We start from the raw sequence: 15,901 nt of genomic DNA on the forward strand, positions 1-15,901 counted from the left end.
ACTTGCTATGTAGTGTCAGGGTGGCCTCGAAATCATGGCGATCCTCCTACCTCTGCCTCCCAAGTGCTGGGATTAAAGGCGTGCGCCACCACGCCTGGCAATATTTTTGTATTTTTCGCTATGAGAATATAGATCCACTCCTGTCAGCCACGTACTTGTTCCCTGACCTTTCTAAACCTGCCTACTTCATCTTGCAGATAAACACGCAGGGCAGCTGGCGCACGGTGAGAACTGAAAATGTGTGCCACTGTGGACTGAAGGGCGGTCCATGCAGTCCGGGAAGCATAAATCCTTCCGTACGTGAAAACAGAACCCGGAGCCTGGGTGTGAGATTCCGGAAGGTACCAGCTGGGTTTCGGTACAGTAACAGCGCCCTGCTCGGCGGGATGAGGCCGGGGATTGCACAGAAACTGCATCCAGGTCCCATCATGAAGCGCCAAGTTGTGTCCAAGGCTTTTAAATATGGTGAGCAACGGTAAAATGACCCAGGAAAGTGCAGACCAGGCCGCCCACGTCAACCTGACCGTACAAGTGCCCCTTCCGGGAGTTGGATGGAAAGCAAGCCGACCCGCCGCGCTCCTCCGCGGGGCGCTGGGGCCAGTTCAGAGACGGGGCATGCATTGTCTGTGGCAGCCGCGAGGTGGCGCTGCTCCCGCTCCCGGATGCACCGCGCATGCGTCCTTCCTTTCCTCCAGTGACCCCGCCCTTTTACGCCTCCACTCCAGGTTCTTACGACCAGTTACGTGCGCGCGTAGTCTTCTACGCATTCTCTGACGTAAAGAGAGGCGCGGGGTGATGTATGTGTGTGTGTGGGGGGGGGCGATCGGAGCGGAAGGGCAGAGCGCTGGGAAAAGCGGATCCGGAAGTAGGGTCCATTCAGCTCTACCTCCCGGGCGCCCGCGAGACTGCTCGCAGAAGGCGCGGATCCAGAGGGCGTGGCCTCGGGAGCGGGGGGCGCTGCGATTGGCCCGAGCTTGTGGCGCCGACGAGGATTGGCTGCGGGGTGCGGAGCGGGTGAGAATGGGTGGCGGCGGTTGAAATTCAAAAAGTAGCGGGCGTGGCGCGGCGCGGCGCGGCGCTGGCGGCCGTGAGATCCCGTGGCTCGCGGGCTCTGAGTCGTGTGCCCGTGGCGGAGAGAACGCGGGTCCCGGAGCGCCGGCGCCCCGTCCGTCCTGCGCCAGCGTGTCCCGCACGTCGGGAGGCAGAGGCGGACATGGAGCCGCAGGTAAGTGGCGCGGGGAGGCCTTCCGTCCCGGGACCGTGATGTCCGGCCGGTCGGCCGGCCCGCGATTCCGATCCCGCCGTTTCGTGCCGGCCCGGGTCACGTCTGTCGGGAGGCGAAGGTCGGGGCAGCTCCGCGGGAGTGCGCCCAGCCAGGAGCCCAGCCCGGCTGCCGGTGCGCGCTGCTCGGCGGAGGCGGTGTCTCGTCTCTCCCGTGTGTGTTTCACGTCCCGTTTCGAACGCTCGGGCTCGTCTGACAGGTGTCCGCCTCTTCGTTCTTACAGATCGCGCTGTGCGAGTCCCAGGCTTGTCAGGTGACCTCACCTCTGGGGAGGTGGGGTCTCAGGATCACAGCCCCTTGCTCATGTCCTTTTGTGTCTGCTTCTCACTGCTGCTGCTTCCCGGGATGTAGGAAGGAGACGGAAGCAGTGGAGCAATCTGGCCTAAAGAACCCCTCCATTCTCTCTTCGTCCCCAATCTTTTCTCAGGGGCGCTGGCTGACTTAGTTCTTTTCCATGTGTCCTGCTGCTGCCCTCTCGTCATTGGAGACAGCTGTATTTCTGACAGTGAAGGCGACTTCTGGTCTCAGGAAGTCCTCGCCAATCCTTTGTGTACTAGTATTTCATATTTAGATCCACTCGAAGTCAGCATTCTGTTCTTATGGAAGGTGTGTGTGTGTGTGTGTGAGTGCCCAAGAGCAGAACAGTGTGATATGACGATGAGGAGTGGTAAAAGCATCTGGGCTTAGTCATTCAGTATTTGCAGAGTGCCACGTCCTTTGTGTCAGACCTGTCTGTAAAGGCCAAGGGCCCAGTGAAGGGACAAATCACAGCCACCCTGGAGCTGACATGCAATGGGCAGACAGAAATAAGTGAATTAAGTAAATTGTATGACTCTCAGAAGACAGTAAGGGCGATGGAGGAAATTAATTCAAGCAGGTTAAAGGATAGGAGGAAAGCCTGGAAGGTTGGTACCATTAAATCAAGCGACGGCTGAAGAGAAGGCTGTTTGATGTAGTTTAGCGGTAGAGCACTTGCCTAGTATATGTGAATCTCTTGATTCAATTTCTATTACCAAAAACTGAAACAAACCAAATCCAAACCCTTTAATGGTGTGGTGCACATCTGTAATCAGAACACCTGGGCGACTGAGACACATAGATCTTGAGTTCTAGGACAGTGACACCCTGTTTCACAAAACAAAAACAATGGGGCTGGGGAGGTGGCTAGGCAGTTAAAGGTGCTTGCTTGCAAAACCTGCTGGCCCAGATTACATTCTTCAGTACCATGTCATGTCACATACAGAGTGGCGCATGCATCTGGAGTTCATTTGCATCTGCTTTAGGCTCTGGCAAGTTCATACTCTCTTGTTCACAAACAAAAGGAAACATGAAGGGGGCTGGAGAGATGGCTTAGTGGTTAAGGCATTGCCTGTGAAGACTAAGGGCCCAGTTTGGATCCCAGAACCACATAAGCCAGATGCACATGGTGGCTTATGCATCTGGCTCTGGGATTTTCCTGTAACAACTTGTGGCTCCTGGGTGCAGAATTATCCACCCCACAAGGTTCTTCTGTCCAAGCTTTCTCTTTCTAAATTATGTATATGTATATACTTTATAGATTATGTATTTTAATTAGCCAAAAAAGAAGTAGGTTTCCATATAGCTTTTTATTTATTTATTTTGTTTTGGTTTTCCGAGGTAGGGTCTCACTCTAGCCCAGGCTGACCTGGAATTCACTATGGAGTCTCAGGGTGGCCTTGAACTCATGATGAGCCTCTTGCCTCTGTCTCCCAAGTGCTGGGTTTAAATGTGTGCACCACATCTGGCTCCATATAGCTTGTTCATTATGTCTTCAGTTTTGTTGTTGTTTTCCAGGTAGCAAACAGACTGGCCTGGAACTCACAGTGATCCTCCTACCTCTGCCTCCCAAGTTCTGGGATTAAAGGCATGTGCCATCATGCCTGACTTTAAAAATATTCTAAAATATATTTTTACTTGTTTACTTATTTGCATGCAGAAAGAGAGAGAGAGAGAGTGGGCATGCCAGGGCCTCCAGCCACTGCAAACGAACTCAGACTCATGCACCACCATATGCATCTGTCTTACATGGTATGTGGAGAATCGAACCTAGGTCCTTAGGCTTTGCAAGGCAAGCACCTTAAAGGCTAACCCATCTCCCCAGCCCCTTAAATAATTAATTATTCCAGGTAGGGTCTCACTGTAGCCCAGGCTGACCTGGAATTTACAACGTAGTCTCAGGGTAGTCTTGAACTCACGGGGATTCTCCTACCTCTGCCTCCCAAGGGCTAGGAGGTGTGTACCACCACACTGGCAGAGAGAGAAAATGAATGGGTATGTTAAGGCCTCTAGTCACTGCAAATGAACTCAAACACATGTGCCATTTTGTGTATCTGTGCATATGGCTTTAGGTTGTTACTGGGGAATTGAACTCAGGTTGTTAGGCTTTATTGGCAAGCATCTTAACCCCTGAACCATCTCCCTAGCTCTCCAGTTATCTTTTTCAAGTCAGTGTACTTACCTCTTATTATTATTATTTTGGCTTTTAAATTTTTTTTTGTTTATTTTATTTATTTATTTGAGAGCAACAGACAAGAGAGAGAAAGAGGCAGAGAGAGAAAGAATGGGTGCGCCAGGGCTTCCAGCCACTGCAAATGAACTCCAGACACATGCACCCCCTTGTGCATCTGGCTAACGTGGGTCCTGGGGAATTGAGCCTTGAACCGGGGTCCTTAGGCATCACAGGCAAGTGCTTAACCGCTAAGCCACCTCTCCAGCCCTATTTTGGCTTTTTGAGACAGGGTTTCACTGTAGCCCAGGCTGACCTGGAATTCATTATATAGTCTCAGGGTGGTCTTGAACTCACAGTGATCCTCTTACCTCTGCCTCCCAAGTGCTGTGATTAAAGGCGTGCACCACCATGCCTGGCTTATGTGTCTGGATCTCTTGCCTCTGTAAACAAATGCCAGTCTGACTTTATATGGGTGACTGGGGAATGGAACTCAGGCCAGCAGGCTTTGCAAGCAGGGACCTTTAACTGCTAAGCCATCTGCCTAGCCCCTCATAATTATTATTACTTAATTTGTTTATTTTTATTTTATTTTAATTTTTTTTGTTTGTTTTTCGAGATAGGGTCTCACTCTTATCTCAACTGACCTAGAATTCACTGTGGAGTCTCAGGGTGGCCTCGAACTTATGGCGATCCTCCTACCTCTGCCTCCTGAGTGCTGGGATTAAAGGCATGCACCATCATGCCCGGCTTATTTTGTTTATTTTTATTTTTGGTTTTCAAGGTAGAGTTTCGCTATAGCCCTGGCTGACCTGGAATTCACTTTGTAGTCTCAGGGTGGTCTGGAACTCAGTAATCCTCCTATCTGCTGCCATACCTGGCTTGTTGTTAGTTTTGAGGTAGGGGCTTACTGAAGTCCAGGCTGGCCTCGAACTTGTAGCAATCCTCCTGCCTCAGTTTCTCAAGTGCTGGGTAAGAGCCATCATGCCCAGCTACTATTCTTTGTAATAGGGTCTTTTGTATATTTTTCGGATGCATGCTCAGAACTGCTGTGGCTCATTTCAGTATACATAGGTGCAGCCCACGCTTTTCCATAGCCAGGTGTCACAGCCCAGCAAGGCGCTGTGGTCTACGGGTTAAGCCTGTGGTCCCTGGAACCAGACCCTCTACATTTTACTCTGGCTCTTTCTGTACCAGCTCATGACCTCAGACAAGTACCCATCCTGCCTTCCCCATCTCCCTGCCTGTATCAGCTTACAACCTAAGGTACCCATCCTGCCTTCCCCACCTACCTGCCTGTACCAGCTTACGACCTTAGGTACCCATCCTGCCTTCCCCTCTGCACCACGGGTTACTAATAGCACTTCCCTAGGGGGCTGTTGCAAGATGAGGCGAGTGGATACGGGTACAGCATTATCAAATATGCTTCATGTATGTTATCTGCTCCCCCTGCCCCCATAGTGCTCAGCCTGATCTTCCCTTCCCCTTATTTAGCTTTTAAATATTTTATTATTTGAAAGAAAGACAGAGAGAGGGAGAGAGAAAGAGGCAGATAGAGTGGGTGCACCAGGGCCTCCAGCCACTGTAAATGAACTCTAGATGTATATGCCTCCTTGTATATTTGGCTTACATGGGTACTGGGGAATTGAACCTGAGTCCTTAGGCTTTGCTAAACCATATTTTCAGCATCCCCCCCCACCACTTCCATTTATGACTTCAGCTCCAGCCCCCAGGGCCTGCTGGCTTCACAGCCATGCTGGGTACATGTGGGTCCTTCTGAAAAGCCCAGCGCTCAGCAGTGAGCTCTCGCACTCTCGGTCGTGCTGCCTGTCTGGCAGGTCGCACGGGTTTGGGCTCCAATGGTACGCAGACGAGATGGGACGCATTCGGGCTGGTATGGCTGTACATGACAAATAGAACCCAGTTAATGCTTAGTGTTGGTGAGAATTGAGGATGGAGGGTCCAAAGGGGGAATTTGTGCTTTGGGGCTTTTGTGCCTTGTCTTGTATGTGGGGGTATACCTTTATGTGTGCAAATGCACGTGTCCTGCATGCACTTGCACGGAGGCCAGAGGAGAACCTCAAGTGTTCTCTATAGCTGTTTGCACTTTATTTCTTTGGAACAGTCTCTCTGAGCCTGGAGCTGCTGGGATTTTTTGGCAGTTTGGCTGACTAGCAGGCCCCGGTGATTCATTCCCGTCTCTGCTCTGCTGTCCCTATAGCGCTGGGCTTCCAGCATCATGGCCTTGCCCAGATCTTTATGTGGTACAGGGTACTCAGACTCCATGGGAATCAGGCCTGCTCTGGCCCACATGCTTGGAAGGCAGGCACTTTTACCTACTGAGCCATCTCCCCAGCCCTGGGTATTGTCTTCAGGGTCTCTTTTCTCAACAGAGGCCACCCTTGTTGGAAGTGAAGGGGAACTCAGAGCTGAAGACACCATTGGTCAAAGCCTCCTCCCGGCTGCCTCTCCCAGGAAGCAGGCTCAAGAGGGGCCCTGACCAAATGGAGAATGCCTTGGAGCCTGCAAAGGTGAGCTGTGTGTGAGGGAGAGAGAGAGGTTGATAAACCCGCAAGGTCAGGTAATCATGGATCCCATTCTTGTCTTTCCCCAGAAACGAACACGAGGCCTGGGTGCAGTGACCAAAACTGACACATCCCGTCCCAGAGTACCACCCCTGTCCACCGTGTCACAGACACATGGCCAGACTACAGGTGCAGGTGGGCTCTCTGGGTGGGCCCATACCCAGGGCATGCAGTACATTGCTTTTTATTCTTGTTTCCTTTGAATTCTAACCTGTTTTGAATCAGTAATAACATTGCATTTGGTTCAGAGTTCCAGAGACATAAGTTGTCAGAGTAAAAAGGTTTCTTTCCACCTTGTGCCACAGCTGCCCGGGTTCTCTTCCCAGGGTACCTATGCATCCTTCTAGTGAGAGTCTGTGGGCATCAACCCCACCTTATTTACACACACTTACCCAGGGTCTTCCCTCCTTTTTCTTTTATTTTCTTTTTTCTACCCTTCCTCCCTCCCTCCCTCCCTTCCTTCCTTCCTTCCTTCCTTCCTTTTCTTTTCTTTTTTTGCTTTTGAGGTAGGTTCTTGCTCTAGCCCAGGCTGACTGGGATTCAGTCTCAGGTGGGCCTCGAACTCACTGCGATCCTCCTAAGTGCCTCTGCCTCCCAAGTGCTGGGATTAAAGGCGTGTGCCACCAAGCCTGGCTGCCCCCCTTTTTCTTTTCTTTTCTTTTTTTTTTTTTGTTCATTTTTTATTTATTTATTTGAGAGCGACAGACACAGAGAGAAAGACAGATAGAGGGAGAGAGAGAGAATGGGCGCGCCAGGGCTTCCAGCCACTGCAAACGAACTCCAGACGTGTGCGCCCCCTTGTGCATCTGGCTAACGTGGGACCTGGTGAACCGAGCCTCGAACCGGGGTCCATAGGCTTCAACAGGCGAACGCTTAACCGCTAAGCCATCTCTCCAGCCCCCCTTTTTCTATGTGCTTTGGCCCATCATGCTAACTGGCACAGTGAGTGATTTCTGGTCTTAGGGCATTTGCCACTAGGTACTGGCCAGACTTAGAGGACAAGGGAACTTACCTTCTTTCCAATCCTTTGAAGGAAATGCCAATACATGCCACCTAAGAGTGAGTGTTCTACTTTTTCTTCTCTCCTATCCCTGGACAGCTCAGAAAGTCCCCAAGAAGACAGGACCTCGTTGTTCCACAGCTGCTACTGCAGGTAATGGCACTTAAGGCCTGGGGTACATGTAGGCGATGGGCACGGCGAGCCACTGACGACGGTGCAGTTCTTTGTGGGGGTGGGGTGGTGCTGGAGGTCAAACCCAGGGCCTTGCACATGTTACACAAATGCTCTCCTAAGCTACACTCATGCTCCTTGGTTGTGTTAAGCTATGACCTGACTATATCTGTATAGCTCAGGCTGACCTTGAACTGGCAGTCTTCTGTCTCAGCCTCTCAAGTGCTGGGGTTCCAGGCCCGAGCACCATGCTCGTCTTGTAATCTTACACCAACTCTGATTCCCTAGTGCTGAAGAGCCAGAAGCCAGCCCCTGCCGTTCCTGCCCAGAAGCCCGGCAGTAGGTGACAATCATAACCATTGGGTGAGAGGCCGGGGTGGGGAAGAAGAGGCGGTGAGTGCCCAGAAACATCTACCTAGTCTTTTCCTGTCAGGAGCGGAAGGAGACAGACGTGGCCTCGGGTTCAGAGGCTCTGAGGGCTAGAAGGGAGAAGGGACAGCCCAGGCTTCACTGACCCTCCTGCTTTCTGTGCCCTTGTTAGCCTCAGCTGCTCCTCCTCCCGTGGTGACAGGGAAGAAACCCGGCAAACGTCCTGCCTGGGACTTAAAGGGTCAGTTATGTGACCTAACCGCTGAGCTGAAGCGCTGTCGCGAGAAGACGCAAACCCTGAACCAGGAGAACCAGCAGCTGCGGGAGCAGCTCCGGGAGGCGCAGGAGCAGGCGGCGGCCCTGGGCGCAGCGCGCAGCTCTCTGGAAGGGGAGCTGGGCAGCGTGCGCGCGCAGGCCGAGCAAGGCCGCCAGGAGCTGGAGAGTCTCAGCGCCCGGGTCTTGGAGCTGGAGGACCGGCTAGGCACACAGGAGGGCCTGGTTCAAGAGCTCCAGAAAGAACAGTCGGAATTACAGGAGGAACGGAGGGCCCTGGCCGCGCGGCTGGAGGAGCAGGAGGTAGGGGTTGGGTTCTCGCCAGCAGAGCTGTGTTCTCCCCTCACGGTTTCCCTGAAGTCTCAGAAGCCCCAACCTCCATCTGCACCAGTCTGTCCTGCTTCCTGCCCCCTTCCTCCCTCTGCGCGTGGGTTCGCAGCTCCCACCCTTCGTTTCCCTCACCTCCATGCCCATCTCGGGTCCCATCGGGATCGCATACCCTTAGGTGCGCTTCCTTTCTCCTCCCATGCCGGTTCGACCCCTTGGTGTGCTCGGACTGGATCGAAACACCTGCCACCTAAATGACTGAAGTCTCGCTGTACATTTACTCTTCCCTCCTAGCAGAATTTTCGTTCTGTCCTTCATCCCTCCCATAGCTTGCTCCTGTACTTTTAGATGTTACTCTTGATAGCATCTTCCTTGTGCCAGGGCACTCACGTGCACCTGCTCCATCTTGACCACAGAGCTTGTTCTTCTTGCTCATGTCTTACATCCGTGTCTGTTCTATTCTGTTCTGCACAGAGGAGGCTGCAGGTATCAGAAGCATCTCTGTCGAGCAGCCAAGCTGAGGTGGTATCCCTGCGACAGGAGACTGCAGCCCAGGCAGCTTTACTGGCTGAGCGGGGAGACCGGCTCCACGGGCTAGAGATGGAGCGTCGGCGACTGCACAACCAGCTTCAGGAGCTCAAGGGCAATATCCGAGTATTCTGCCGGGTTCGCCCTGTCCTGGCAGGAGAGCCCACTCCATCCCCTGGCTTCCTTTTGTTTCCCCCTGGCCCTGCTGGGTCCTCTGATCCTCCAGTCCGCCTTAGCCTCTCGCGATCTGATGATCGGCGTGGGACCCTAAGTGGATTGCCAGCCCCCCCTACTCGCCATGATTTCTCTTTTGATCGGGTGTTCCCGCCAGGAAGCAGGCAGGATGAAGTGTTTGAGGAGATCGCCATGCTCGTCCAGTCAGCCTTGGACGGCTACCCTGTTTGCATCTTTGCCTATGGCCAGACGGGCAGTGGCAAGACATTCACAATGGAGGGTGGGCCTGGGGGAGACCCCCAGCTGGAGGGGCTGATCCCTCGGGCCCTGCGGCACCTCTTCTCTGTGGCTCAGGAGATGAGTGGCCAGGGCTGGACCTACAGCTTTGTGGCTAGCTATGTAGAGATCTACAATGAGACTGTCCGAGACCTGCTGGCCACTGGGACCCGGAAGGGCCAAGGAGGCGAGTGCGAGATTCGCCGGGCAGGACCGGGCAGTGAGGAGCTGACTGTGACCAATGCAAGATATGTCCCAGTGTCTTGTGAGAAAGAGGTGAGGACCCACGGGGACTGTGTATGGGGTGTGTGTGGGCATCATAGGTGGAGGTGGGTGGAGAAGCTCAGGAGAATAGTAAGGACAGGTTGCTTTCCTTTGATAAAACGGGTCAGGTGAGAAGAGTGATTGTCACAGTCCCCTACCAAGTGTATCTCAGAACTCATACTAGGCAAGAGTTCTACCACTGAGCCATAATCCCTCCTTTTCTTTTTTTTGGTTTTGGTTTTTCGGGGTAGGGTCTCACTCTAGTCTCTAGTCTCAGGGTGCCCTTGCACTCATGGTGATCCTCCTACCTCTGCCTCCTAAGTTAACCACACCTGGTTTCTTTCTTTTTTTTGGAGGTAGGGTCTCACTCTAGCCCAGGCTGATTTTTATTTTGAGACAAGGTCTCACTGAGTTGTCTGGGTTGTCCTAGAACTTTCTGTAGCCCAGGCAGGCCTTACATTTGCGATCCTTCTGCCTTTGCTTCTGAGTACCTGGGATTATAGGCTCATGGGACCAGTCCTATGTCTGGGCTGTCTGTGTAGACCTGCACACCTCCCCGCCACGCTGCACCGCTCTGGATTTGCAGTCCGCGTGCGCCTCTCTCTCATGTTGCTTCACCACACGTCACTCATCAGCGAGAAAGAGAGCTCCAAGAGGGCGGGGTGGGCCTCATTGGTACACTGTGACTTCCTGTGTCCTATTCCCAGGTGGAGGCCTTGCTGCATTTGGCTCGCCAGAATCGGGCCGTGGCCCGCACAGCCCAGAACGAGCGGTCATCTCGCAGCCACAGTGTGTTCCAGCTGCAGATCTCTGGGGAGCATGCTGCTAGGGGCCTGCAGTGTGGGGCCCCCCTCAATCTTGTGGACCTGGCTGGAAGTGAGAGACTAGATCCTGGCCTAGCCCTGGGCCCTGGAGAGCGGGATCGTCTTAGGGAGACACAGGCCATTAACAGCAGTTTGTCTACGCTGGGACTGGTGATCATGGCCTTGAGCAACAAGGTAGGAGTGGGCACTCCAGCAGAGGGACAGGGGTCAAGGGTCAAGCTGGAAGGGAATGTGAAGACTTGCTCCACAGGAACTACCTGTGCTTCCTGCTTTCAGGAGCCTCATGTGCCTTACCGGAACAGCAAACTTACCTACCTGCTGCAGAATTCTCTGGGTGGCAGTGCTAAGATGTGAGTAGAAGAGGCAGGTGGAGGGACAACAGTGGAGGGTCTCCAGCCCTGTCTGACCTCAAATGCTGGCTTGGATCTGTTCTCCTTCCATAGGCTCATGTTTGTGAACATTTCCCCCCTGGAGGAGAACGTCTCCGAGTCACTCAACTCTCTACGCTTTGCTTCCAAGGTGCGATCACCCTCAAGCCCAGGCTGTCAGAACCCCTGGCTGCTTGTAGCATCTCCATCACAGCTCCTGTCTTCTAGGCCAGAGCGTATTTACTCCAAAAGGGTCTATGCTTGCTGGGTGCCTGTGGTGTTACCTACCTGAGTTCTTTTTTTTTTTTTTGTCTTTTTTTTTTTTAATATTTTTTATTTATTTGCTTGTAAGTAGAGAGAGATAGAAGAGAGAGAATGAGCATGCCAGGGCCTCCATCCACTGCAAACAAACTACAGATGCATGTGCCACTTTTTATATCTGGCTTTACATGGGTACTGGGGAATAGAACCCGGGTCATTAGGGTTTCCAGGTAAGTATCTTAACTGCTGAGCCATCTCTGCAGCCCTAAACGTTTTTGGTTTTTTTTTTTTCCCCTTGAGGTAGGGTTTCACTCTAGCTCAGGCTGATCTGGAATTCACTATGTAGTCTCAGGGTGGCCTCATGGTGATCCTCCTACCACTGCCTCCCAAGTGCTGGGATTAAAGGTGTGTGCCACTATACCCAGCGCTAAACACGTTTTATTTCTGTTCTTGCTTTTTCAAGGTAGAGTCTCTTCAAGCCTAGGCTGGAATTCACAGCAACCCCAGCCTCCCCAGTGCTAGGATTAAAGGTGTGGCCACCACGCCCTGCTAGGTTCTCACTCTAGTCTAAGATGATCTGGAACTCACTCTCTTGGCCAGACTAGCCTCTCACATGCCTTTAATTTCACACCTCGCAACAGTTATTTCATTTGCCCTTGTGCCTGGTGTTTGCCAGTATATGTGCCCTTGTGCGGCTCCATATGTTTGCCTGCAGTGGACAGTGTTTGAGCTGGAGTCTACTCTTTCCAGAGCTTGCCTGGTTTCATTGATTCTCAGGTGTTTCTCCAGTCACAGGTGTGTGTGGCACACTCACCCAGCTGTTTTTATGTGGGATCTGGAGATTTGAACTCAGGCTGACTCAGGCCCCTCAGACCTTTATGCTTGTATCAGGAAGAGCACTTAACTGCTGTGCCTTTCTTTCTTTTTTTCTTTTGTTCGAGGTAGTGTCTCACTCTAGCCCAGGCTGACCTGGAATTCACTGTGTAGTCTCAGGGTGGCCTCGAACTCACAGCAGTCCTCCTACCTCTGCCTCCCGAGTGCTGGGATTAAAGGCATGCGCCATCCCACCTGGGCTGCAGTGGGATTTCTCCAGCCCACTTCTGTCTTTAGGTTTTTTTCAAGGCATATTATCAATCCTAGTCATGGGAGTAAAGGCATACGCCACCACACCAGCTACTACTAGCTTTAGAATTAAGATTTTTAGATAAGGTGACCAACTAATCAGGACTATATTCCAAAAATGGTGTTCTTGTTTCCTTCTTTTGTGTCTATGTAGCTCTGTGCCTTGTGTGTTCTGGTCAGGATAAGTCAAAATAATGCCATCAGCACTCAGGATTGCCATAGTCATTATCTTTAGGTCTATGTAAGATCCAGCAAAATGTATCCACCAGTTCCCTCTGCCGGATGTTTGGGCTGCTCCATCCTTTCCTCTTGTGAACAAGGCCACACTGACTGACCTGTACACACGTCATTTTACAATGTGTGTGTTTTCCCTGTTGTATCTGCACTTGAAATTGGGTTGCTGACACAAAGGAAGGCGATAACTTTTTCAGACCCTTCCAAGTTTTGTGACTTTAGTGCTACTAGGGAGTCAGAAACTTGCACCCTAAGTGCCTTGGGAGGGGATTGTTTTTCTTTTTTGACTCTGGTTTACTCTCTGCCTGAGGGTGGAGGCTCTGACTTTGCTGGGGGCCTGATCATGATCACCTGTGCTCTCTGCTGTCTCAGCATCTGATCTGCTGTGCTCATCCACCCTGACTGGGTTCCCCTGCTGTGGGTGAGTTCAGTTAGAAATCATTTACCTGCTTAGTCTCACCTGCCTGCCTGTCTTTTTAGTTATTTGACTAGGGGTTTCATGTAGCTGAGGCTGGCCTTGAACTGATCTTTCTGCTTCCACTCCCAAATGCTAGGATTACAGGACTGTGCCCTCTTGCTTAGCAAGTCCCAGCTATCTTCCTGTCCCCTCAGTGGGTTGCAGACATGACTGACTTTGTTTTTGTTTTTCTTTGCTTCACCCTCCCAGGTGTTAGGATTACAGGTGACAGCCATCACTCCTGGCCTCATGCCTTTTACTTATTTTTTTGTTGTTCATTATTTATTTATTTATTTGAGAGTGACAGACACAGAGAGAGGCAGATAGAGAGGGAGAGAGAATGGGCGTGCCAGGGCCTCTAGCCACCTGCAAACGAACTCCAGATGCGTGCGCCCCCTTGTACAGCTGGATAACATAGGTCCTGGGGAATCGAGCCTTGAACCATGGTTCTTAGGCTTCACAGGCAAGTGCTTAACTGCTAAGCCATCTTTCCATCCCTGACTTTTATTCTTTTAAGTTTATTTTAATGTATAATCTGCTGCCTTCTTTGCTTTTATGGCATTTATTAAAGGCTGCTGTTTCTTTTTTTGAGGTAGGGTTTCACTCTGACCCAGGCTGACCTGACTCCTGAGTCTCACTACTCCATAGTTTCAGGATAGCCTTGAAGTCACAGTGATCCTCCTATCTCTGCCAGACCATCAGCCATTGCAAATGAACCCAGACATGCCCCCATGTGTATCTGCTTTACAAGGTACTGGAGAATTGAACCTGGGTCCTTAGGCTTTGCAGGTGCCTTAACCACCAAGCCAGGAGTGAAAGTGAGAGAGAGAGAATGAAAGAGAAAGGAAGGAAGGAAGGAAGGAAGGAAGGAAGGAAGGAAGGAAGGAAGGAAGGAAGGGATAGGCACTCTAGGGCACCTTGCTACTGCAATACAAAGGAATCCCAGATGCATTTGCCACTTTGCATCTGGTTTACATGGGTCTAGAAGAGCCAATCCTAGGCTACCAGATTCACAAGCAAGTGCCTTTAATCACAGAGCTATCTCTGTAGCCCTTACAGTGAAATTTCTTGTCAGGCTTCACAGATGGTACAGTTTAGTTTTGTTATATCAGAAAGCTCAGTATCTAGTCCTATCTCTTCATCTGTTTTGCAGTGTTGGGTAGGACACAGGACCTTGTACATTGCATGTTAAGTAGGCACTGTGCTTCTGAGCTACACCATCTGCCCCTCTCCCACACCTTTTTTTTTTTTTTTCTTCTCAAGGTAGGGTCTTACTTTAGCCTAGCCCTGATTTAGAACTCTCCCTATAGCTGGCCTTGAACTCACAGTAGTTCTACCTCTGCCTTTGGAGATCTGGGATTAAAAGCATGAGCCACTTTGCCTGGCCCTTTATTCTTTTGAGACAGTCTCAAGTATTCTGCCCAGGTGTGAGCTACCACAGCCAGGTCAAGAATGGACTATTTGGGGAATAAAAAAGCCAGACATGGTGGCGCACACCTTTAATCCCAGCACTTTGCTCTGAGAGTACATAGTGAATTCCAGGTCAGTGTGGGCTAGAGTGAGACCCTACCTCAAAAAAAACCCAAAAATAAATAAACTTAAAAAAAAAAAAAAGACTATTTGGAGCCTGTCATGGTGGCACTCACTTTTAATCCCAACACGCAGGAGGCCAATTGTAGGGGGGATCATCATTGAGTTTGAGGCCACCCTGAGACTACATAGTGAATTCCAGGTCAGCCTGGGCTAGAGACCCTACCTCGAAAACACATAGTAAAACAATAAAACAACATATGTGTTAACAAGCTGGGGTGGTGGCTAACAACTTTAATCCCTGACTCCAAGTGTGACTATTAGGGGCAGGGTGGCGTCATAGATGTGTTTCATCCTTGGCAGTTACTGTGGCCAATCTAACCCCTTTCAAGTAAGCGCCTGTCTCCTTTATTTAATCATTTTCTTTGGGCAGTGCTGCCGATGGAACCCGTGGTCTTACGAAAGCTCTCTAACATTAAATTACAAGCCTGACATCCATGTCCTTTGAACACGATCCATACCTCTTGTACACGTCTTCCATTTCCAGAGCCCTAGCTCATACACAAGTGTTAATATTTAGCTAGCTTAGGTTGAACAGAGCTTTGCGGTGTCTAGGGCATTGCTGGTATCCGAGCCTAACTGCTCTTGATGTTTGTGTGGGCTTCCCATTCCCTCTCGTCTTTACCTCTTCCAGACATAGTGTACGCAGGATGGCTAATCACAAAGGGGGGTGCGGTGGAGGATTTGGGAAAATTGTTTTGTTGCAAACTTACCGTTTTCTGTCTTGTGTAACCCCAGGTGAACCAGTGTGTCATTGGTACTGCCCAGGCCAACAAGAAATGAAGAGGGATGAAAGCTCACTTTTCCTGTTTATAAGGGGGAGGGGGGAGGGATGCTTTACTGGACGGAGAGCATATGTACCCAGGCTTATCAAATAAAGTATTTTGAAATAAAGGTTTTATTCGTAGCTGCCAGAGGAGAAAGGTATTCTTCTCTGTAAGGATGTGGATACGGCCACGCTCTGCCCTGTGTGGGGGGCAAGGCAAGGCTCTCATGTGGTTGGCACATGATCCTGCTGCCTTCTCCCCGTCGGCCACCACAGGGAGCTGTGCCCCTGGCTGTCTACACTCCGCCGCTGCGGTCATCGGCTTCTCGCAGTCCAGGGCAGGTCCCCTGCCACCTTACCCCACTCCCTGTTCGAATCGCCCGGCCCTGCCCGGCCGCTGCCCATTGGCTGGCTGTCGGCGGCGTCACCGCTCCGGTACTGGCCCCTACGTCCTCGCGCCGCCCGGGAAGCGCGGGGCACGCGAGGCCGGGGGAGGCGCGCCCGCGGGGACCACCGCCGCTGCCGCCGCCGCCCGGAGGGCCGAGCGCAGGTGCCGCGCGCGG

The 15,901-nt window shown here is 51.6% G+C and overlaps 1 protein-coding gene across 3 annotated transcripts; it reads left to right on the forward strand.

Moving 5' to 3' along the window:
- The first annotated feature begins 1,093 nt into the window (after positions 1-1,093).
- On the forward strand, positions 1,094-15,486 carry Kifc1 (kinesin family member C1). Of its 3 annotated transcripts, XM_045157496.1 has the most exons (12): positions 1,094-1,225; positions 6,143-6,280; positions 6,364-6,469; positions 7,434-7,487; positions 7,794-7,844; positions 8,047-8,450; positions 8,949-9,728; positions 10,424-10,714; positions 10,817-10,890; positions 10,984-11,059; positions 12,898-12,946; positions 15,311-15,346. In XM_045157496.1, the coding sequence occupies exons 1-11, from the start codon at positions 1,214-1,216 to the stop codon at positions 12,925-12,927; spliced, it is 2,016 nt and encodes a 671-aa protein (XP_045013431.1). In that variant the 5' UTR covers positions 1,094-1,213; the 3' UTR covers positions 12,928-12,946; positions 15,311-15,346. The 3 variants fall into 3 exon arrangements, with proteins under 3 accessions (XP_045013431.1, XP_045013428.1, XP_045013430.1); XM_045157493.1 differs by lacking the exon at positions 12,898-12,946 and having other exon boundaries at positions 15,311-15,486; XM_045157495.1 differs by lacking the exon at positions 12,898-12,946 and having other exon boundaries at positions 6,364-6,463; positions 15,311-15,486.
- Positions 15,487-15,901: the final 415 nt, after the last annotated feature.

The sequence above is a fragment of the Jaculus jaculus genome, chromosome 8 (genome assembly GCF_020740685.1).
Source record: "Jaculus jaculus isolate mJacJac1 chromosome 8, mJacJac1.mat.Y.cur, whole genome shotgun sequence".
NCBI lineage: Eukaryota > Metazoa > Chordata > Mammalia > Rodentia > Dipodidae > Jaculus > Jaculus jaculus.